The 26,127-nt window shown below is 31.2% G+C and overlaps 1 protein-coding gene across 5 annotated transcripts in view; it reads left to right on the forward strand.

Moving 5' to 3' along the window:
• Positions 1-26,127, forward strand: part of COL11A1 (collagen type XI alpha 1 chain) — a 220,374-nt gene that overhangs the window by 166,848 nt on the left and 27,399 nt on the right. For all 5 annotated transcript variants that reach the window (XM_015432036.4, XM_015432041.4, XM_074027435.1 and 2 more), the window contains 10 exons: positions 2,210-2,263; positions 2,774-2,881; positions 7,703-7,756; positions 9,213-9,266; positions 10,442-10,495; positions 15,066-15,119; positions 15,971-16,078; positions 16,377-16,430; positions 17,087-17,140; positions 18,572-18,625. In XM_015432036.4, the coding sequence (XP_015287522.3) occupies positions 2,210-2,263; positions 2,774-2,881; positions 7,703-7,756; positions 9,213-9,266; positions 10,442-10,495; positions 15,066-15,119; positions 15,971-16,078; positions 16,377-16,430; positions 17,087-17,140; positions 18,572-18,625 (648 nt within the window). The remainder of the gene's footprint in view (positions 1-2,209; positions 2,264-2,773; positions 2,882-7,702; positions 7,757-9,212; positions 9,267-10,441; positions 10,496-15,065; positions 15,120-15,970; positions 16,079-16,376; positions 16,431-17,086; positions 17,141-18,571; positions 18,626-26,127) is intronic.

Below are 26,127 nucleotides of genomic sequence, written 5' to 3' on the forward strand. Positions count from 1 at the left end.
CATTTTTAAAAGTTTTATTTACTCCTTAAAAGCTATGCTAAAATGACTGAATGGCCATTATTTGGGCCAGCAAATCTCAAACAGTTTTCCTCAGGCCCCTAGCATACTCTGAAAGGTTTTTGAGGAGCCCAAAAAGCTTTTATTTATATGGGTTACTATAATATGAATGAAAACTTATATATTTAAAATATTTAGTGATTGATTTATTTAAAATTAAGAATAAGAAGCCCAAAGCACTTTTAATAAAAAAGCTATATTTTTCCAAATAAAAATATATAGTCCCAAGAGTAGCATTGTTACATTTTTTTTTGTCTAGCTTAATAGAAGAAGCTATATTCTCATATCTAGGTCAGCCTGTGGTAACATGTTTTGGTTGAAAGCATGAAGAAAATCTAGGCTCACATAAATTATGTAGTTATAAAAGGGAGGAGCATTTTCAGTAACTTTTCAGATAATTTTGAATAGTCTTTGATTTTACATAGGAATTTTATAAGTGGTAGTTTTTCTTAAAGGTCAATTGCAAAACAGAATTTGAAACAAAAACAGTGAACTTTTTGTGCTATTACTTTATATTCCACTGCTCTATCTTGCACGTTGATGACTATGTTTCATACATAATTTTGTAATACCCTTCATTGATAATTTGGAAATTATTAGTTTCCTGGGTACGATCCTCAAAGTATTGACACAATCCTTTATGCAATATCAATATCATAGGAAAATACTTTCAGATTGGGAAGATGTAAAGCCTGCAATGGCAGATGAAAGATTTCCAAAATTCTAATTTTTGTTTTAAAGTTTAAATGTTATTGATGGTCAATACTGTCAGTTGTTTTCTTTGAAATCCAAGGCTTCCTTTATATTGAATAACATCTGCCAAAATCATACTTATTATTTATAATCGCTGTTATTATTTATAACTGATTATTTATAATCACATTTATTATTTATAACTGTGATTATAAATAATCATAGTTTTTCTGTCAGCTGCTCTTTCAAGTAAAAATAGTGCTCCATGTAAAATTTAGTGTTCCATGTAAAAGTTCCGCCGGCATTTCAAACTATAATCCAAGTGTTGTTTTTTTTTTTTTCTTTGAGACAAGCACTGTACTGCAGTATGAGGCAAAAATAATTTATGTATGTCTTCAATTTGTCAAACAAATATGAAAAGACACTTATTCAAGGTCAATATTTAATAATATTAATAACTACCAAAGCCTCATCAATACAATTACATCCATAACATTCTTGGGTGGAACAGCCATTTTTATGTTGACTGAGAGTATATCATGATAAAACGCAATTACTACTTTTACAAATGGTAGCTACCAACATGATTAGCACTGAGTTACCAGCAATTTTATTCACCACAGATTTTTACATCATTAGTGTAAAAGTCTATATAGTATAAAGGACAAATAATGCCTTACTGTTGTTATGAGAAGAGTTATGAACTAGCAGAATCCTAAAAGGATATGAAGAACTCCCAGTGGCCCATGAACCAGATTTTCAGAATCTTGCTTTAATAGTTCCCCCACAAGTAGTAGTTATGATACAGAACAAAACAGTTCAATGATACTTTTATTTCTTTAATGCCTGAGCTTTTTCTATTACCTGACCAGTTACTAATGTAAGAAAATGAGACACTGAAGAAATAGCTATGCATGTAAGACTCATAATGCCTTTTGAAAACTACTGCTCAAAATAAGAGATCCTGGTGTACTTAATATGCAACAATTAGTTTACATGTGTATGCATATGTGAAAATTCCAAATTTTCATATATCACTACATTCTATCTGTATAGAACCTTCAGAATTCTGATGTTTACTCAGAAGATAGTATTCAAATTTTTCATGAGCCCTTTCCTAATCATATTTATCTCATTAAAGAAATCTGATACTTTGAAAATTTTCAAATGTGAATCTTACAACTTGATTTCTGTTAGCATAGAAATCTATCTTGAATATTACAGATAAGAGTGCTTTCAATATGTGTCAACTTAAAATTGATTTCAAATGTGAAAGTTTGAGTATCAAGAAGTAAAATAAATAATGATTGCACTAAATGCAAAAGAGTTCTATGCGATGCTTCTTTTTTTCCAAAGGAGTGCAGAAATATTTGATCTTGGTAGGCTAAATGTTCTGTTTCATATAGCTGAGGCTCTTCTGGCTTCACTTTATAAATTACTTATTTTTATCTCACTGCAGGGTCCTCCTGGTCCCCCAGGTCTTCAAGGACCAGTTGGTGCCCCTGGAATTGCTGTAAGTATTCCACATTGTTCCATAAATCTAAATCCTTACAGCTCCCTGGTTAAATTTATATACTGTCCCATAACCAGTCAATTTTTGGGGGTAATAAGTTTTGTTTGTATGTTTCACATTAAATCGAATTTAAATGATCAAATGTAGCTAGCCAAGCTGATTCTTAGAAACAAAACATATTGTAACTTCATTTGAAAATAAGTAATAATTTGTTGAGAATTCCTTAATATGTAATAATTCAGAAAATTATTTCCATTATGAGACAGCTTTTGCTTCTCTTGGTATACAGGATCAAATCAAAATCAGTCATAATCCAGAAGCAAAGCAAGCAAGCAAGCAAAACAAACAATAACATATTGAAGCAGATAATGGGAATTTAGTCTACTTTTTACTTGGTTATTCTTAAATACATCTGCTTTGGTTAAATTGGAAATGGTCACATTTTTTGTAATGACCCATATAATAATGATTTTTTTCTAGTTTGGGACAATTTTTCTTTCTCTTCTCTAGGGAGGTGATGGTGAACCAGGTCCTAGAGGACAGCAGGGGATGTTTGGGCAAAAAGGTGATGAGGGTGCCAGAGGCTTCCCTGGACCTCCTGGTCCAATAGGTCTTCAGGTAAGATGCCCCTGTCATTGTTTACTCCATCATTTCTACCTACTTCTCACCAGGCTTTCTGATGGATGTAAAACAAAATATTTTTTTTCTTTGTTCTACATAAGAACTTGAGAATAATGTTTATTCATAAAGATTATTTTATTTAAATGTGTAACTGAACTTGAAATCCTTGTTATCATGTTTGATTAATTCTCCTGAACGTGTATCAGGGCTGGTTCCTAATTCTGGAGTATTTTTAGCCCCACTTTAATTATTACACCTCCTTTCTTCACTCCTATTTTGTTTGGAAAATGAACTACAGCTTTACCTAAGTCTGATACTTAAAAGTAAGGTATTAGGGTTCTTTCATACGACTCATAAGAAGATAAGTTAGTGTTTCAGACTGATAGCAATAGGAGGCACACAAATTCCTAGGGAGACAGGGATGGATCCCTGGAGAAATTCGACCTATGACTCTTACTTTCAAGATGGCTAAAAAAAATTAGAAGCATTTCTCAAAGAAATGGGATCCTGCCAATAGCAACTGCCAACAGCACATGTTAAACAATAATAGGTAAACAAATTAACAGTCGATCATTTAAGATAAATTATTATTATTTTAAAATTATAATTTAAACTTTATGAAGCATATCCAGGAAAAGAATTATTAAATTGTAGAACACTAAAGGCTGAGAGAATTCTATTCAAATATATCTTACAATTGGACTCTTAGACAAAATGTTCCAGAGCGGACATCTTCTATTCTAGGTTGTTTTTTACTTTGCACGTGATGTTCACTGCTTCCTACGAACTTTGGAAGCATTGAGCTTTTTTCTTCCTCTTGCTTATTCTCTCTCTTCCTAGTGATCCACGCAAAGGTTGTAACATTTTGTCTTAAATGATATTGAGGAACCACATGAGGATAACTTATGGTATATTATTAGTATTAGAAATGGTAAATTAAGTCATCTAGTTCACTGAACCTAGAAATTTGTGGAGTTGTAGAAAAGTATATGTAAATTGAATTTATATAAACAGTTTATATCTTCATTTTTATAAGTATAATTATACAATTACTGTTTTTTGATATTAGATAGTTTATTATATGCATAATTACACAAATTACATTATAAACACAGTATAATGAACTATTACTGTTAAAACACTCAATGGATGTTTATCAGATAACATGATTTTTTAATTGTCTCATTTTATTTTAAGGTCAAAATAATTCTTTTTAAACTTGGAAAGTGAAAAAGTTTTACTTTCATTCTTGTCATGTTTAACTCAGTTATACTTGTTAGACAATTATACATAAACAGTGATAAGTACCACATATCAATATGTGTAAGAAGCACACATATTTGAAAACAACAGGACATTAAAATTAGATTGCCAATGGATATTTATTTTCTTTTTTTGCATTTGACTAATTAGTCCGAATCCTATAAAACCGTAATTTAGAAACAGTTCTCATGATTAAAGAAGGTGTCTTGTAGATTATATTTATAAAATATTCAATACAATTATCATCTTCATTTCCACAAAGTAAGAAATGTGCTTTTTGAGGGTGACTCAAGAAATCAATTCATTACAATTGTGATTATATTTTCCCACAGCTACTTCTTTAAATCAGGAAATTGGATGATGCTAATGTAATTAACATGTTCACAATTGCATCTGCCTCCTTTAATTGAGTCTTCGTGGCAGAATAGATATTAGCAATTATAATAGACATAAAATAATCTAACATTCAGATTAAATGTCTTGATTTTTCAATTTGATGTTTACTATCATCTGCATATGAAGGATATACACACATACATACATATGGAGGGAGAGAGAGTGTGCGTTCTTGGTCTAACTTCATTTTCGACTCATCATTTAAGTGGCAATGATTTTAAATTGACAGACCTTAAAACAGAAACTCTCTATGCATAAATTACCTCCTTGGAGAAAGGTAGGACATTTCATGAGAACTGATTAACCCTAGAGTGCCTTTCAGCGTGTTTAGTTCCATGCAACAAGAGATTTTGACTCATTATGTCTCCACTGATTGTAATAATGATAATTTTCTGTCTTAATCAATATAAACTATGATCTAACTTAATTAAAAAGAAATAATTTTTTTTCTATTGTGATATTTTTATTGAATTAATTGGAATAATTATATGCATTAAAAAGATGAAAATGTACAACTGAGTTTGTGATAAAAATAAAACTGTGAACTAATATTGACATACCTTTTAATTTGGGGATACTAAATTAGATGAGCCCTATCCTAAAGGGTGTGAAAACCAGGATAGAAAATAAGGAATGTGATTTTTAATTTATTGTGTTTTTGGAAACTTAATTATGTTTAAGTTGTGATATATGCTATTTAAGAAAATGGTGTTAAAGTGAAATATTTATTTCAACTGTGTTAAAATATGCATGCATGTTTAAGAATTTAAGTTTATGTGTTTCATCGAATTAAGAATTTGAATTTCTGAAATAGACTGACTTAGAACCTAAAATTTTTTGCAATCACCTACAAGTAATTTTTAGGTCAATAGGATCTGAGAAATACTACCTGTCTTTTTCTTCCAGAAACTTCACTTATAATTCTAGAAACAATCATCAGATGGTAGTAACAGTTTGGGGAGTACATATAGCAGTCTCTTTTCTTAGACATCTTACTGACATTTGAGAAAAAAATAAATGAAATTCTGGTACATATTTTTTGTTACAAATTCGTAACTAAGATTTCTTTATAAAAATGAATATATGCCACAATTAAACAAATATATAAATACATCCAGTAAAGTACCCTCTTTAAAAACTGAAAATCACGTGGATATAGTAGGTTATAAAAACAATTTTGTACATTACCAACATTAAAAAATTAAATAGAACAGAATAAAGTAAAATAGAATGAAAATATCAAAGGCTATCATCTGTGCGCAAAAGGCTAAGTACTGCTTTTTGAAACTCATATTTCAGCTACTTTACATGTGCATGGTTAGGGAGCATTAAGTAAATGTATTTTTCACAGTAGCTCACAGTCAAATAATATTCAGCAATTGCAGTGCAGTGTCAAGAAGTCAGTAATATCACTAAAGTACTAGCAGTCATTTAGAACTTTTACATGGTTTGTATTTTTTTGTCTAAAATAGATTACACCTAAAATATTATTATATAAACATTAAAAATTACATATTGCATATATGACATGTATTAATATATAATTATACTCTTAAAACATTAAAAAATGAAAAAAATCCATAATCCTACAATATTAGAAATGATTACTATGTTTGCTATTTCTGTCTGATAATTAGTGTGCCTATTCTAGATACATATTTTACAGTTAAAGTTATACCATCCATATTCATTTTTATTTTTTATTTACTGTATATATTATTCATGTTTAGAATATTAGTATCACATTAATAGTCACATAACATTCCACTACTTTATATAATTGAATTTCTTTAGTTCTTTTTTCTAAGATTAAACTTCTGGAATGACAGAATTTTTACTATCATAGCTACTGTTAGCAAGAAATATTTTATTGAATGTAGCTATCCTTGTTAGGTTATTTTCTTAGAATTCATTCATTCAACAAACATTTTAATTTTTGATTGCTCCTCTGCTAGTTCCTAAACAGTTGACACCTAAAAGATCACTGATGAATGCATGCCCCAAAGTAGTTCATGACTGTAAATATACAGAAAAGTGACATAAGAAAATTTATAAATGTAAAATTGATGTATGTACCAAGTATTGTTGTGACATGAAAGAGGAAATAAAAATAATCTTCATGGAATAATTCTTTGAATGATCAAGTAAGTGGTCAAGAAGTAGAATAATTTTTCCATAAAGAAATAGATAGATTTTTCCATAAAGAAATAGAAATTTGAGTGCAATCTTTCTGTCTTCCTTTATACCGTAACACAGAGCTTCTCCTAAATAGCAGTTACAGTGCAATTGAATGCAATGGAAATGGATTTGAAAGATTTTTTTTTTTTTTTTTTTTTTCCTGTCGCCCAGGCTGGAGTGCAGTGGCACAATCTCGGCTCACTGCAAGTTCTGCCTCCCAGGTTCACAGCATTCTCCTGTCTCATCCTCCCTAGTAGCTGGGACTATAGGTGCCTGACGCTACGCCCGGCTATTTTTATTTTTATTTTTTTTCCTGTATTTTTAGTCGAGATGGGGTTTCACTGGTGTTAGCCAGGATGGTCTCAATCTCCTGACCTCGTGATCCGCCCGCCTCAGCCTCCCAACGTGCTGGGATTACAGGCGTGAGCCACCGCTCCCGACCCGAAAGAGTTTTTAAAAGTATAATATACTAGGTTTCATGAGCTCAATGATTTGTAAGATTCAGAAATTGAATTAACAGTTTCAAGAATTCAGAAGATATTTATAACCTTTGAAATATATTAGAATATTTATTTTACCAAACTGGTACCTAACTATAAAAACCTCATGTTCTAAAATATTTTGGGCCAAGAGTTTCCAGAAATCTGTACCAGAGAAGTTCTGTATATTATTTGTACAGGACTGAGCAAATGGTTGGGCATTCATAAATTCCCAGATCAAATTATATATTTAGTTATTGTAACTAAAAATAAACAATATAATATTATACAAAAAATAAATGTTATTTGTAAATGTAGGTGTAAGATTTTATTACATGTGGTCAACACTTGTGTAGTAGGTGTTTTAACAGATGTTAGTATCTGAATCTTCATTTCCATGTACTTATTGAACTTTATACTTGATTTTATCTTAGAAATTGATCAAACGTGTCTTTTTAAATACATGAGTGATTTTTATTATTTTTCTATTATATTTTCTTAGGGTCTGCCAGGCCCACCTGGTGAAAAAGGTGAAAATGGGGATGTTGGTCCCATGGTAAGTTTTTATTTTTTGGTGTTTGATGGGTATATGTCAGATGTATGGCAGTCACTGCTTTGTAAATTATTATGTGTTCTTTCATTACTATGTATATATTATTGAGTTGTATATAAACAACTGCCATGCTTTAGTTATTTCTTAGTCTGTAGCTCAGGATTTTTATTTGGAGCAGGTAAAGAATAGGTGATATTCACTCAAGATTTAGATAATTAGCAATTTATACAGAATCAAAAATTAACTGTACTTTGAAACAAATTCTTAATTTAATAAGCAATTATGTCTTAATTAGAATGCTATGACTTATAATTATTTGCATTTATTGATTCTGGCTCTCTAAGACCTGAATTGAAAATTTGAAATGCATATAATTGTTTATGTAACACTACCTTAGATAAGAAAATAATTAGCAAAGGTAATTGAAATCCATAATGAAATGTGATGACTGCATGTCTTAAGTGTCCCTTTCCTTCAACATTGCCCCCAGTTTTCACTTCCTTCAGAATACACATTTTGAAATTTTAACACTTTTCTGTTAGGTTTTATTCTCCTTAGGAATTACACTCAAATCTATTATATTCTTTGAAATGATCTGTATCATCATTAATAAAATTAGATATAAGAAATGCCTAGAAAAACTTTGCTGATTCAAATAACTGGTTAATAGTTCCAAGAGGTATCAGATATTTTCCAGATATGGTTATCATGGTTCTGTGAATCATTGATATATTCTTCCTGATTACATAGTAATAGATAATAACAGAAAACCTTTTCAACCATGGCATTAGAATAAACTGAAATCTTTTAAAAATACTAGTGTCCTGTGAAATGTACTAATGTGCAGTGAAAAACACTTGCTATATAGACTATTTCAATCACAACCTTGAGGTAGGAGGTTCTGTCATCAGTATTTTATATAAAGTGTTCCAAGTTAATTTTACTACGCTGTCTGGAGAAAGAATCTTTGTTTTACAATGAAATTAAATAATTATTCTTATTTCTAATTCTAGCATATAGAACCTAGGAGTTGACATAGAAAAAGCTAAAAATACGTATCCACAAAAAATACTTTTATTGAGTTAATGAATTCTAAATCTACTCAAGCACCATTTCTTTTTCCAACTTTACATTCTCTTTATGTTGTAACATATTCTAGAATGAAATATATCTAATTATATTGTGAACATATTATACTAGACAGTAGCAATAGACTTTCTTGACCCATTTTCTAATCAAATTATTTCTCCTGAAATCCTAATTTCCTCATAGCTATGTGTAAAGGCTCATTTGCTAACATGATGTTGTATCCATCAGGGATGACTTATAACCCTGATATGCTTCACTAACTATAGTTTTTACAGGCTTAAACTTCTTTTAGTTTTTTAGTCATAAAATGAAAATGTTGGAAACACATTTGAATTTGGTCTTTGTAAACCTCAATATTTCTCTTTTATAGGGTCCACCTGGTCCTCCAGGCCCAAGAGGCCCTCAAGGTCCCAATGGAGCTGACGTAAGAACTCTGAAATATATGTTAGTTACTTTGAAGTTATATAGATATTGTTATTTTATAGCAGATGCTCTCTGTGAGTTATAATGCAGATAATCACACTATTGTTTAATATTAAGTGGTTAAGAACTCAAGGGTCACCTATTCACTCCACTTCATTATGTAACACAATAAATGGAATTTATAGTGACCAAATCATGGTAAATATAACATAGGTACACCTTTTCCATTCAATATATATTTACTGTGACTGTGAAATGTTATAATGTTGTGTATATTATAATTACCACATCATGGTAATTATAATACCATGTTCAAACCAACATACTTAGACTGTGCCTTGCATATGATAACTCTTATGCCCTTGTTAACACTGGCTTTCATCTAAAAGCTTTGCATTTTGTATTTTCAGTCTATATAACGTTACAGCAATATGTGCATGATACGTGCACCCTTTATCACGTAAAATGTTTTAATTGTATAAAGATGATATTTTCCAAGCTTAAAAATTATTTTAGTATTATAAGATTTTGAAATATAATGCCATATTTATCTTACTGTTACCATTAACGGATCTATGGCTTTGACAGTATTTTTCCTTCTGGCCAACTTTTCACAACGAAATCTATGTTTTCTTCATGTCTCTGGTCTTCATTTTCTTTATTCTTCTTTAATACCTGCTTTAAATTCTGGCAGGCCAGAACTGAGAAAAAAAATAGACTAGAAATGGAGGAACTAAAAGAGTTTGTAGATTTTAATTCTTCTTAGGTAATTTAAAAGCTAAAAGATGTTATAAGGGGTTTGTTTCTTGCCTGGATTATGTAATTCGTAACCAGGGTCATAATTTTGATTCACTACAAAATCACTGCCTAAAACCAATCTAACTATTCTGTTGGCAAAGAGATTGAAATTATGCTTCAGGAATGAACCAGAGTGTGAAAGTCTCCTGCTTTATCTTCAAAATTATAGTGAATTTGAAAATCAGTGTAATATATTAAATTATTTGCTATCCAGCACATTTGACAACTCTATTAAGTATCATTTAGTCTCATTCTTTAAATGACTAAGAATACTCATGCATCTATTTCTCTCTTTTTTGAGAACAACTAGATACATGTTTACAAATTCATTATTTTAATAAGAATATGGATAATTGCATTCCTTTTTCTACACTGCAGGGACCACAAGGACCCCCAGGATCTGTTGGTTCAGTTGGTGGTGTTGGAGAAAAGGTAAATCTATTAGTGACATACAGTTTGAAACAGCATTAATTAAGAACTTTAATAATATTGGGTAGTAGTTTAAGTGCTTCGAGTATGAGTGTTTGTAAGCCTTTTACATAGTTATATGATTCACATATCATCTAGTAGTTTCAAAAATTAAAGTTGACATGATTTTGAAATATGTTTTGATTGCCAGTTATTATATTGAATGAGTGCAGATATTATTTTCTTTAATCTAAGCAGGAACCTCATAATTATGGTGTCATTATTATCTACATTTATAAGCTGAGAAAGCTGAGCCCTAGAGGATTCCTGTAATTTCATCAAAGTTTTTCCTTAGAAGGTGACTAAGCTAGGATACACTGCAGTCCACGAATGTCTAGTCATACTCAGTACTCAAAATAGAAGAGATTGGTTGATGTAACTAACTTAAAGGGAAAAAGGAATCTTTCAAACCGCAAAGGAATTAATCATTCATTTTGTTACATTTTGAGTTATATTTTCATTACTAATACTCTGACCTATCTTTGTCACTTTTCAAAATAGTTGGCATGAGCCACAATATCTGGGCTCAGAATAGCTTTTTTTTTTTCTTGTGAACATGATTTTGTTTAAAAAATCTGCTCTTCCTTTTATAAAAATGTCAAAATGATCCATTGATTTCTTAAGCATTCATGCTCACTTGTTAATAGAATTTTCAAGAAAATTATTGGTATTTGCTTGTTTTAAAAAATAAACTACCCATTTTCAGAAAGGAAAGAACTATATTTATAACATCACATATTATGCAGTGAAAACACTAAAGATTTCCTTAATTTGCTAGTTATTAAAGGATATCCGTAGTGTAGACTTACCCTATTCTTAAAAATGATTACCTTCTTGGTCTCAAGTTTTTTCATGTATTTTATATTATACTTAAATTGATTTCTTTTAATTAAAGCATTTAATTCTCAGAACAAATATAATATGATTAGATTATGTTACTATATTTTGATGTTTACTTCAGCTCAACGCTTGTATTCTAGTATTTTAATTATAATCAATGTTATTTGATTAAGATAATTTTTAACTCGTTATCTAATTCTTACTGCATTCCTTGATTGACTGCCTTTTTTTAATATTCTTAAATTTAAAGTTGTGTGTTGAAACTGTTCCGGTAGTTGGTGTTGAAATTGAAAACACATTTTTTACTCCATTCAGTTGTCCTAGAAAACATTTTTCATGGTGCTTAGGTTCCTATGGGAGACCACTGGTCTCTGAGGATATCATCATGGTAGACAAAAGACCCCAAGGCACACACCTTTTCCTCTTCTCTTTGCATCATCTCCTTTCGGCTCTAATGCTGACTCAATTGTTGTGGGAGCTAGTCTCTAGGATTACTAGCTTTTACTGACTTGTTTCCTAAAGATTTTGAATGCAGAGGGAAAGCTCTCATTATTTCAGTGATACTCTTGAAAAGAGGCATGAATGCCAGATGTTTAGAGTTCTGAGAAACTTCCTTCCACATTGTTTCCATTTAATTTAAAGCCTACGTATATTATGGTAATACTTTGCCAACTTTGACTCTTATGAGAATAATTCAGTCAATCTGAATCATTTTGAATCAATCCGAGTCAAAATGTGTTACAATAAAAAACAGTTTTAATTTTGCTCCTTTCTTTTGCATTTTTTTTATGTGATAGAGAACAGGATAGAAGTAGAATTCTAACCTTCGTTTTCTTGTTGTTTTTTTTTTTAATCAAGGATAATATAATTTCTAATAGATTACAAATTTCTAACATCAGCTTTGATTCTGGCTGAATGTATACCCATTTCTATATTGAAAAATTTATTTCCAGTCACTGACAATGAAGAATTAAAAAAGTATATTTTAGTCATGTTGCATTTTGTTTAAATATATTTAACCTGTTCTTCATGTACTGTATAATTGCTATAAGTAGCTTTGGCACTTCAATAATTTTGTCAATACTTGGAAATATGTCAGGATATTTTCTTAAGGTTTATACATATTTTATAATTTTGTACATACAGAGTAATTTGTTGTTTTTTCTAAAAGGATATGTACCTAAACACGTGTGTTATGTAATGAGGTAAATAGTTACACAATAAGAAATGATGACTTCATAACCTAACATCTCCTTCATATACCAGTGCTCTATCATAAAACTTATATTAAATATTATTCTTCAGAATGGTTTGTAGCATTGTGATACTAGATATATAGACTTAATTTATATAATATTAGTCTTATTGCCATGGTTTATTGATTTGTGATTTTGCCCCACCTTCCTTAAAATATTTTAAATGAAACATTTTAGATAAATTTTAAATTTCATTTTAACTAATTGTCATTTTTCATTGTGCACACTTGGATCTAACATCCAAAATGGTAGTTTTCTTATATTTTGGACAAATGAATATTAATATATTATTCTTAAAATGAAGAGACTTTGTAGTAAAAAGCTCATACTTTTTAAATTTTTCTAATGTTTTAATTTTTTTATCACCTCAAGCATTTATCACTAGAAAGCACATACTTAAATTCTAAGATTATTTAAACCTATCTTTTCACTGCATATCATTTCACTCATTTAATAAAAAGAAAAAAGAAAATAATCTTTTCATAATATCCATAAATTTAACTTTATAGTTGATAAGAATGAAAAGAGAACAACAAAACTTACAGAGGGTTACTAAAAATATTTCAACTATTTCTTCTGTAGTTCTAACTTTCTGTGATGTTACCGTGAATTAATGTGGTACATAAGAAAACATTTTGGTTATTTCTTTTGCTGTGTGGAAGGTTTTTAGTTTAATTAAATCTCATTTGTCTAGTTTGGGGGTTTCTTTTGCCTGTGCTTTTGAGGTCTTAAGTCATGAATTATTTGCCTAGACCAATGTGCAGAAGAGTTTTGCCTATGTTTTATTTTAGTATTTTTATAGTTTCAGGTCTTATGTTTAAATTCTTGAATCCTTCTTCAGTTGATTTTTGTATATGGTAAGAGATAGGAGTCTAGTTTAATTCTGGTTAAGGCAAATCAGATTTCTCAGCACCATTTATTGAAAACAGGATCTTTTCCTTTTTGTTTTTGTCAACTTTGTCAAAGATTAGTTTGCTGTAAATATGCAGTGTGATGCCTCCAGTTTTGTTCTTTTTGCTTAAGATTGCTTTGGCAATAAGGCTCTTTTTGTGGGTTCATGTGAATTTTAGGATTTGTTTCTATTTATATGAAAAATGACATGTTCAATGTACATGCTCAATAGATTTATCATATTTCTAAATAAATATTTTAATATGGACATTTTACAATTGATTTCAATGCCAAAGTACTTGTTTCATTTTTAAGATATGAATGTTAGCTCTTGGAAATATCACTAACATATCATTCCATTAAACTGAGGTAGATGAATGATACCTCTCTTTATAAATAATATAAATGCAATATTTTTCTTGTAAGATTTATCCAAAAATTCTGGAAGTATTTGCTGTTCATCTTGAGAGATGAAGTAATGTACACATCACACTACTAATAATAAACTCTTGAAAAGTACTTGATATCTCCACCATTAAGTGGGCAATTTAAGAATTTAAAATATGTGTATGTTCTCAGAGTAAGAAACTATGTACACAAAAATAGTCTCTGCTCTGAAATTGTGTTTGTATGTAATATGACACATTTACTTAAGAGCAATGGATTTGTGTCAGGAATATTGGAAATATTAGAGTTAAAAAGTAAGGGAAATATAGGCCTCACTTCTTTTTCAATTTAAAAGAACAATTACCACCTCACAATTGCGAAGACCACTAGTGTGACTGATTTTGAGTGGAAACATGGTAAATGAATGTACTGTTTTACTTAAATGATTACTTGAACAAGATGTTATTTTTTTGTGCATTTTGAAGTATGAGGCATTAGCAACAGACTTTCATAGGTAAAACCTACTAAAGAGATTTATTTATTAGTCCACTGGGCTAGAAAAAAAGCCATTCATATCTAAACAGGGAGATAATAAAGGCTATCACATTTATGTGTATACTCAAATGGAGCAGTTTTAATTAATGTCTAAGAACCTTTACATATATTATAATTATTGTCTTTCCTCTAAGTTCTTTAGATTCCTACTAAACAAATCCTATAAATTATCAACATATGTACCAGCAAGTCATCTGTTAATTTGTTGTAGTTAAGAGAAATAAATTTGTATTTTAGCAAACAATTTGAAATTGTTCACTCAATAAACTTGATTGTAATTTGAATATTGACACAGTGCAAATACATAATATTTTAGGAAACATGCATGTCTGATGATGGTTTTGTGGTAATCTGGATTAATATGCTGACTATTAACTAACCAGTGAGAACTATAGCATCAAGCCTATGTATTTCTGCCTAGTTACCTGAGAAATAAAAGCACTGGAGTCACTAATAGAAAAAGTTATTTCTGTTATTAAAGTTTTTCAATGCCTTTTAAATAATATATAAAAAGGCCAATCTAAAATTATATGATAACATTTGAATTTTACAAATGTAGAATATCATGCCTGTATTCTAATACTAATTTGATCTTCTCTATATAGGGTGAACCTGGAGAAGCAGGGAACCCAGGACCTCCTGGGGAAGCAGGTGTAGGCGTAAGTACTGTGTTATTGTTAACACAGTGTATTTTTGGTATGAGAATTTCTTTTACAGCATTACAAACATGTAACTTAACTCTTAGCTGTGATTCAACTTTTTACTTTCCCTTTCCAACCCATTAGGGATAATCACAAATATAAAGCCTTGCTTAATAACTTTGGATGTCCTCTGCATATGTGGATTCATAAACAAATTGAATAAAGATCATATTTGCTGAAGTTAGAACATTAAAACTATGGGCTGTTTACTGTATACATTCCCTTTGATGAACTGTCCATAAAAGGAATAAGCAAAAAAGTCCTGCTGCCTTAAATAAACATGTATCAATCGTATTAGGACTATATTATTCTAATTAGCTTAAACCAGGAGTAAATTTGCCCACCAGGAAATATTTGACAATATCTGGAGACACTTTTGGTCTTCAAACGTGGAGGGTTGGTACCCAGTTAGTAAAGGCCAGGGATACCATTGGACTTCTTAAAGGGCAGATAACAGATCTCCACAGTAAAAATTGTCTGGCCCAACATGGTGAAACCCCGTCTCTACTAAAAAGTACAAAAATTAGCTGGGCATGGTAGCACATGCCTGTAGTCCCAGCTACTAGGGAGGCTGAGGCAGGAGAATCTCTTGAACTCGGGAGGCAGAGGTTGCAGTGAGCTCAGATTGTGCCACTACACTCAACCTGGCGACAAAGCGAGACTCTGTCTTAAAAAAAAAAAATTATCTGGCCCAATGTGCCAAGATTAATAAACTTTTATGCAAAATTTGTAAGACAACTCTTCTTTCCTTCCTTTTTTTTTAAAAAAAAAAAAAAAAAAAAAAAAAAAAAAAAAAAAACATTGCATAGGGTCCCAAAGGAGAAAGAGGAGAGAAAGGAGAAGCTGGTCCACCTGGAGCTGCTGGACCTCCTGGTGCCAAGGGGCCACCAGGTGATGATGGCCCTAAGGGTAACCCGGTAAGTGAGTTTAATCCCCTCTAATGTGGCATTTATGCCAAACTCACCTTGGAGCTTTTCTTAGAAAAATTAGAAATCCTGAGGCTCTGGACCATAGTTGGTAAATCTGACTTTTCATTATTTCATATATTCATAAGCATTCTCAATTGAATTAATTCTTCAGAATATTTTTGGCGGGAGAAGAGAAATATTCTCAGCAGGTTTTGCCATGATTTTAACCTCTTAACCTCCAGAATGTCATAACTTTATAAAAATTTATTTTTCATTTATTTCTTTTTCTTTCAAAACGTCATTCTAGGGCCCTGTTGGTTTTCCTGGAGATCCTGGTCCTCCTGGGGAACCTGGCCCTGCAGTAAGTATCAGGGAAAAATTAAGAAATTATTTTGGTGGGAATGTTTCCAGTTTCTGTATTGTTAATAAAGAAAAAATCTAATTACCAAGTGAACTCCCAAAAACAGAAAGAAAAAGAAAACATAAAAAGTAATTGCAAATGCAGGAAAATCCATATAGTTGGAGACTGTTTCACCAACATTGAGTGATTAAGCTCTTCGTGCAACGTAGGTGCAACAGTTGGATTAGGTTCCTAGTCTTTGATGGGTTGTAAAAACAAATTATCTGAGTAGTATCATTATTGTTATTTCAAAGTTACAGGATCTTTGTTTTCTGTTTCTATTCTATAATATAAATCCTATTTCAAACTATACCATATTTGTTCATGGTGAAAGAATTCACTGGCATTGTATACTAATGACATCTTCTTTCTTCCTTATATAAAGAGCATGCTGGATTTTAAATTTGATATATTAATAGTAGCAGTTTTACAAAATTTTGTAGGGAGAGTGAGAGGTACCACAATCTTTTTTAAAAAGGATAAAAGAATATAGTGATTTTAGTTGTCCATCTGATAATTTTTCTCAAGGGGTGGCCTAACATACCTTTTTCCTGATAAGTAGTGTGGTTTATTGATACTGAGATACATCTTGCTTCGTATTTTATTTCCTCTTATAGGGTCAAGATGGTGTTGGTGGTGACAAGGGTGAAGATGGAGATCCTGGCCAACCGGTGAGTAAATGCACTATTTTTTTTTTTAAGTCTTTACATAGTTTCAAGGCATTTTAATGAGACAATCAGAAGTAATCAGCCTTTGAAAAACATAGCTCTCTGTATATGCACTTTTCTGAAAGAATTATCAAAAAAATTTTTGAATTCCAGTTAAAAGTCAATCTTACATGGAGTGTTTCTTATTTGATGTAAATTAATAAAGTCTTTATAATGAAAAATGTAATCATATCATACTAATGATATGATTAGTATCATATATAGTATCACTATATCAAATTCAGTTATCCATTGTGTTAAAAAACTAAAAACACAATAATACTAAAAGAAAAGTTATCTCATCATTAACAAAGTTATTATCCCATCATTAGCATGAATTATTTTAATTGTGAACCTAAATGAACTCTCAACATAGTATAGGCCTTTTTAAAAAAACTTATGAATGATACAGGAGTGTACTTTGGACACATATAGTTATTTAGGGTGAAAGTAAGGGAGGGCACTCAGTTTAGGAATCAAAGACAATGGTCCCTCAACACAATTTTGTCTCTGGGGCCATTCCCGCTAGATGCTTTGCTATCACAGATACAGGCTTATTCTGCATAGATAAGACTTGTGGGTCATATCTCAGCCTGTGTATTAGTCCATTCTCATGCTCCTGTGAAGTACACAAGAATGGGTAATTTATAAAGCAAAGAGGTTTAATTGACTCACAATTCTGCATGGCTGGGAAGGCCTCAGGAAACTTACAATATGGTGGAAGGTGAAGCAAGCATGTCCTTCTTCACAAGGCAGTAGGAGAAAGGAGTGCCAAGTGAAAGGTGAAAAGCCACTTATTAAACCATCAGATCTTGTGAGAACTCACTCACTATCACAAGAACACCATTTGAGTAACCACCCCCATCAGTCAATTGCCTCCCACTGGGTCCCTCTCACGATACATGGGGATTATAGGAACTACAATTCAAGATGAGATTTGGGTGGGGACACAGCCAAACCATATCAACACGATATATACACCTTGGCATAGAATGTTAGTGTTGTACAAAAAGAAATTTAGAAGTAATGGTATTATGATTTCACATGTTTATGTGATATGAGCGGAATTATGAACCATATGATTATATTAATTAGCATGCCTGTTTAATGCCTGCCAGATATAAATTAGCACTTTTTAATAGGACACAGTTTTACGTAAAAAGAGTTTGATTCATTTTGTTCTAACTATAAATCATTTTACCATATAAATTTACCAGCTCTAAGTATAAATATCTAGAGGAAGTTTAAGTATCTGAAATAGGGCCGAGATTTTCCAGGAAATATTGACATCTGGAAATGAAGAAAGAGGGTGGGTTTCCATCTAGATTTTGAAATTTTATATAGGCCACAAAATAATATCCAATTTTGTTAAAGGTATTTTTTCACATTTTATAGGGTCCTCCTGGTCCATCTGGTGAGGCTGGCCCACCAGGTCCTCCTGGAAAAAGAGTAAGTTTCTTTAATTCTTTATTTGAAACATACGTTCATTAGTCACCATGTATAAATTTATACAATATGCAAGCTGCAGGCAGCATGTTATAAGAATAATGAGAAATATCATAAATCCTAAAAACAATTTGTAAATGTGCCAAATAATAACTAAAATATAACATATTCTAACTATTTCACTGTCACAATAAAAATGAGAAAAACAACTTCTACTTAAGGAGTTTTCCACTCCTCTGTGCTTAGATCTCCCTTTTGTACAAATGTAGTAGATTATTATAAAAGACTTTGGTGGTATCCTGAACATTAACTCCTGTTGTAATACATGGGGATGAGCTGTCAAAAGTCCAGTGCTAGCTTAAAACATTGTAAAAACCTGAATGCATCAATGGAATGAGCTCAGGAATCAGTATATAATGTTAAATTGCTTTACAGTGTCAAACTTCTCTGACTCAGAAACAGTATTTTAATGATGTGTTATATAGCACAATATAAATAAATAGATATTGCTGAAATTATTGGCCATAGTAGACCCTAGGAGATTTACTTTTCTGTCCTTTTCTCACTGATGCATTCTTTTCATAATAAAGCAATCTCTGCAGACCTGCCTCTTGCAGCAGCTGTTTCACTTTAGAGTGTTCTTCTGTACCGCCTTCAGTCTATTTTTAAACCGGCACATAAGTAAAATATGTGATAAACATCAAAATATATTTATCAGGCTAATTCCCCCGTCAGTAATCCAAAGTTACTGGATTACAGCAAGGCAATTAGTGCCACTGCTGTTTTCTAATGGTATCTTTAGTTTAGGGGAATTTTTGACATTGAATATCCTTACAGTAAACATAGAATGTGAATGGGTTTTACTTTTGTCTCTCAGCAATACAAATTTGAATCAATATTTACAAACATTTCTCTTTGCCAAAAATATACTTAATTTATAATAAAACTTGTCTCTGAAAACAATTTGCTCTTCATTGGCCAAGTACTTTTTTTTTTTTTTTTTTTTTACATTTTCTCTTATTATTATTGTGTCTGCAACCCCAAAGCATGGTCTCAGTATAAGTAGATTTATCCCCCAAACAACCATGGGGCTCTTATTCTTAGAAAGTAATTAGAAAGTGTTACATGATTTTTTGATATCCATTGCCTCTTTCTGCTTTAAGTCCAGCTGCTCATAAAACTGTGATGCATAGCTGTCTATTATACTATTTCAGACCTTTTGGAAGAATAATTATATAAAATGTCCTTGAGAATGTATTGAAATACTTCTTGAAACAACAGTAAATCATTATTTTCTTCTTCCTTCTGGCCTCAGATGGTGGGATGCTATATAATGTGGTTGGTAGAACAATGCAGTTATAATAGCTGGCTTTCAACGAGCTTCACCAGTTATTACCTGTATTACGTTTGGCAAATTGTGTATTCTCTGTTTCTCAGGGGACCTAACACCCACACTACAGTTGGGTTGAACATAAGATAACTCACGTAACACAATAAAAAAAATATATTCACCTCATAACTGTTGCTGTGTTACCTCTGAGTTATGGCATAGTTATTAAAAACTTCTGAGCGCAAGGATAATCGTCATACAAGTATAAAGCATGATGCTTTTGATACAGAGGAAATTAAATCTTGCTTCAAAATGTAGCAAGTAGAAAAGGAGAGACTGTATCAAAATTGATTTTGCATATTCTATTATATATTGGCAGCTTCTCAGCTCATTTTATTACTCAAGTCAAACTCTTAGCAAGTGCTATGTAGTCTAGTTTCATTTTAAAATATGTCAAAAGATTATTTATTTATTTTTTTATAAATTTAACTAATTACCATTTGATATTTGAGATGAATTCTCTTAATGTGGTAACAGAGTTTTAGAATGAATTCCTTTCTTTAGCCATTCAGTGGTGGGTCACATGAATTATTTATTTTGAAAACAGCTGAATATTTTTGAAAAATGTTTTAAGTAAATGATAAAATAACTTATTAAAGAGTATTAATGGAAACATAAAAAAGAGACATGTATGTGTGAACCAGTAAGTCTCATGCCCCCCTTTTAGTATAATAATATGACCCAAAACTTATATATAAATCTATAACTATCACATAAAAATATTATACGTTAAAACTGTTAAGCTGTTGTATGAAAGTATTTTGATATAACAATGTTGACATTATTGATATTATAAACTTTCAAATATTTTCAGTCATATTTACTAATTTTAAAATCATGATAATATAATACAACAAATTTTTATTCTTTATTATAACATGTTTTTAAAATATATTTGTGTTTATTACTTTGGAATGGGTAATGATTGACAATTGTAATTTTAGTGAATAAGTCAGACTTCTAGGAAGACCTCCCCCCAATTCTAGAATTGAGAAAATATCATAGAAAAGTCAGTACATATTCAGAGGTTTAGATTATACATTTGTTCTACAACACTGAAGTAGTTTTAAGTAAGAGAAAGTCCATGTATTTACGTTCTTATTCATTTACATCTAAGTTGGACCTCACAATTTCTAGTTAAATGAGATATAATTTTAAAACATGAGTTAATTGCTGATCCTTAATATCTGTCTCTTATAATGAAGGATGCATTTTCATATATTAGAAATAATCAGTTATAATAAAAATATAGTAGTATATTAATGGAAATGTACAAACATATTTAGTTACTTGTTGCCTTAAGAACATGAAGCATCCTTTTTTAGTACATTTAGTGTTGCTGTAAAGGAACTTGAGGCTGGGTAATTTATAAAGAAAAGAGGTTTATCTAGCTCACAGTTCTGCAGGCTCTACAGGAAGCGTGATGCCAACATCTGCTTCTGGTGAGGGCCTCGGGCTGCTCCCACTCATGGAAGGAGAAGCAGAGCAGGTGTGTGCTGAGATCACAAGGTGACAAAGGAAGCAAGAAGGGGCAGCAGAGGTGCCAGGCACTTTTTAAGAACCAACTCTCTCAGCAACTAACAGAGTGAGAAACCACTCACCCCCATCAAGGAAGGGTATTAATCTATTCATAAGAAATCCATCCCCATGACTCAGACACCTCCCATTGGGTTCTACCACCAAGATTTGGAATCAAATTTCAACAGGAGGATTGGGGGGGGGGGAGAAATATCCAAATTATAGCAATAATCAATAATTATTTTCTCATCCAGCATTAAAGATTACATGATATTCTGAAATTATAAGCGATTGGTAAATTTTTCTTTAGATATAAATATCAAATACAATTACAAAAGAGAAAAATTATGTTACTCTTATTCCTGCCAATATTTCTAACTAGACAACCTGGTTAACTCCCCTGATTAAAAGGAATAAAACAATCCTTAAAAAAATAAAATTATGGTTAAGTGGATTGATGAGATGGGTAGAAAATAAGAAACTAAGATAATTTATTTGCAAAGTTATGCTTGTTTTTTTATATAGATGTATAGGCAATGGTCCATTGAAGAAAATGCCCAGAAAAGACCCATAGGTATATATAAACCTTATTTGTAATTGGACGTTTCACATCAATGGAAAGTGGATAGCCTATTGAAAAAATTCTGCTGGGAGAAGTGACTTTCTATATGGAAAAAGGTTAAATATACCTCATCTAGCTCATTTCACAGAATTCAATTCCAGTTGATTTATAATCGTAAATATCAAAGGTATATTTTTAAATATTTTAGCAAAAATTATTTGAGAATAATTTTTGACCTCCAGTCGTAAATTCTGATCACACAGGTGTAATCAGAAAGGAATAGATTGATGTATCAAGTTACTATTACAATTTCCTATTTACCCAAAGTACTTAGAAGACAGTGGAACAAAAAGATCTGATTAGGAGAAAATATTTCTAACATACAGGAAACATGCATAGAATAATTTGTTAGGATATCTAAGTATGTCGTACAAATTATAGTAGCAAGAAAAAACAGTAGAAAAAATATGCCAATGGCATGAAAAAGTATTTGACACAAATACCCCATGAAAAAAGAAAATATTTGTAGGAATCAGGAAAGTGTGTACTAGAAATTACATCTAACTGGTGGATCACATCTACCAATTAACAAAAATGTACTTTGACAAACCAAGTATTGGGAAGAATGTTTTCAAAAAACAGTGAAGATTATTATGCACGGCTGTTGTGAGTTACTGGGTACTGCTGCTTTAGGCAAATAGTTCTACGTTACCTAATAGAATGTAACATGAACTTTTTCTGTCATCTGGTAATTCCATTTCTCAGCACATATCCTAGATGACATTTTGCTCCAAAAGACTCAAGGAATAATGTTTTGTTATCCTTGTTAATAATAACTACAGACAAGATAAGTTAATTGAGGTATATTCATAAACTAAAATTTTGTATGGCAATAAAAGTGAATGCACTACAGATGCATGCATAACATAGATGAATATCAAAATCTAATGTTAAACATTAAACAAAATAAATATGTGTGTGTTTATACATATGTCTTGTGTGTGTAGGTGTATATAATGTTTACCTGGAAAAGATAGATTACATTATTTTATTTATATAATATGCAACATTGTTAAGGACATGTTTAGCATTTAAACATAAGTGGTAAACATGATAAAGAAATGTAAGCCAATGATTAACAAAAATTTAGGATAGTAGTTACTTCTGTGGAATAAAAGTGGATTGCAATTGTTACAAGTGGTATGTAGGAAGCTTCTAAGTTAATGATACTGTACTGTATATGTAATGCATTTTTATGTTGAAAGACTAAAATTATATAATATTGAGTCATTCTAGCATGTGCTCTATAGCATTATGAGAAAGTACATTAGTTGAGTTCCCTTTGATTTTTGATAAGTTGTTTTAAATTAACCTCATAAAAATTTTAGCACTCTTCTATCCTCTCTTTTTAAATTACAATTTATAGAAAGATGATGAGCTATTTTAATCCATTCTCATCACTTTGTAAAAAAATTAGAAGGCTTTGTATTCATAAATTAATAATAACATGAGAACGGTGGTGACTATGCATTGCTTACAAAGCTATTCACATTCATTTTGATATAACAGAAAAATCAACCTTAGGTCAGTCCAATCGAGCAATAATATGCAAGGTTTTCTCTTTTAAAATATGGCGACAATAAATTGAAACTGAAAGCCATTTAACACAATATATTAAATTGTTTTCTATATTAGGTTTGGATAAACTGACATGCTTAATTGCTTCTGTCTGTTTTACATAATAATCTATTTTCTTCACCAGAGTAATATATATTTTAATGGTGTGAAAAATTACTCTTATGTCAACAATCTTATTACCAAAACTATGATTTGTTCTGGTTTAACACTAGCAATTAATGCTTGCACCATTAATTTACAGCCTACAACACTAGTTAATTTAGTCAATAGCTCTACCTCAACATAAATAGGTGGCTTAGCTTGAAAAAAAAAAAAAAAAGAAAAGAAAAAGAAAAAATGGAAATACAGGTCAAGTGCAGTGACTGACACCTGTAATCCCAGCACTTTGAGAGACTTAGGCAGGAATATTGCTTAAGCCCAGGAGTTTGAGACAACATAGTGAGACCCCCGTCTTCACAAAAACTTTAAAAAATTATCCAGGCGTGGTGGCACATGCCTGTAGTTCCAGCTACTTGGGAGGCTGAGGTGGGAGGATTGCATGAGCCTGGGAGGTCCAGGCTGCAGTGAGTCATGACTGTTCTACTGTACTCCAAACTGAGCAACAGAGGGAGACCCTCTCTCAAAAACAAAACAAAACAAAAAAAAAGCAAAAAGCAAAAAAAAAAACAAAAACAAAAAGCAAACCCAAAAATTGAAGCCCAAATTATTTACTAACATCATTTGCAACCTATAAACTGACACTCCTTTTATCTTAATTTCACTAAAAAGTAGACCAGATTGCTGTTGCATCAGAATCAGACAGAACTTGTTTCAAATCCTTGCTATCTAAAAATGTGACTTGGCATAAGTTAGTTTATTTGAGTCTCAGTTTTCTCATTTATAAAGTGGGCATAATAACTAATTTACAATACTGAAGTGAGGAGTAAATGAAATTAAGAAAATGTATATTTAAAGCACAAAGCCTAATGCCTGAATTTATCAGGATCTCAAACAGTGGATGTTATTATTAAGCATTGAATAAGGATTTCAAATTGTAGTATTATTTATAAACTCAATAAAGCTATTATTAAATAAAATATAAAGATAAAAAGGAGTAAAATATTTTCTTCTAATGTCCTCATTATATATATGAAAGGACAGCTCATTAGCAATAAATTCATGGTAAACTTAGTTTTGTTTATTGTTGATTTTGCTTTGGTGTTTGAGTTCAGCGGTGACCAATACTGAACTAACTGGGTGATACACATTCAAAAAGGATATAGAATATAATTAACTACACTTTCAAAGTATACGATATTGTAATTTTAAAGAAATTTATACTTATACTACTAATATAAATTGGTTATCCCTTGGTGCAAATTCATGTGACATATATGTTTAAATATTTCCGATAACAATTACCAAAAACAGAAGGATTTAAATTCATGACAACTGCATATATTTTTTAATAAAATGTTTTTGTCAAACAGTAGATATGTAAGACCAGTTTAAGAAAAAATAAAGTTATTAAACTATGAGTCAACTGAGTAAGAGGTATTTAGTTATGCCCATGATCCCAGCACTTCGAGAGACTGAGGCAAGAGGATCACTTGAGTTGAGGAGTAGGAGACCAGCCTGGGCAACATGGTGAAACCCTGTCTCTACAATAAAATACAGAAATTAGCCAGGTATGATGGCATGAGCCTGTAGTCCCAGCTACTCAAGAGGCTGAGGTGGGAGGATAGCTTGAGCCCAGGAGTTTGAGGCTGCAGTGAGCCGAGATCACTCCACTGCTCTTCAGCCTGAGCAACTGAGTGAGACACTGTGTCAAAAAGAGGAAAGCACTGTACATAAGTGAGATCACTCTGTTTATACACTGTACATATATGAGGTCACTTTGTCTATATCATGGGTGAACACAAAGCATCTAATAATAGAGGGATATAATGCAGAGTGAATTCTGTGAATTGAGACTGATTTGAGAATACTGTCACCACAAACCTTTGGGTTCAGTCAGCAGACAGCAATGTCTGATGCAGCAATCAATTTAATACCACTTTTGTGAAAATAGCAAGAACATATTTCTATGCAGTAGGGTAATATCTGTTCAACAGGCTCGTGGTTTGGCTGAATACAGAATTGCCTTACAATCTGTGTCCCTTTAGTCCATCTAGAAACGTTAATCTTAAATTAGCTTTGTGTATATTTTGTGGAAACTAACATTTCTCAGATCCTTACTTTCCCACTGTGGAAACAATAACAAAAGTCACATTTTTTTTCTATAATATCTTATGTCAGAAGTAGCAATGACAAAAAATGTGTTCAAAAGTATTACCACTTTTTTTCTGTGATTGAATCTTACGCATGAATGATAATAAAACTTCCTAACAGAATATTGATCACAATGTTGTAAGTGGC

This window comes from Macaca fascicularis, chromosome 1, assembly GCF_037993035.2.
Source record: "Macaca fascicularis isolate 582-1 chromosome 1, T2T-MFA8v1.1".
NCBI classification, from domain to species: Eukaryota; Metazoa; Chordata; class Mammalia; order Primates; family Cercopithecidae; genus Macaca; species Macaca fascicularis.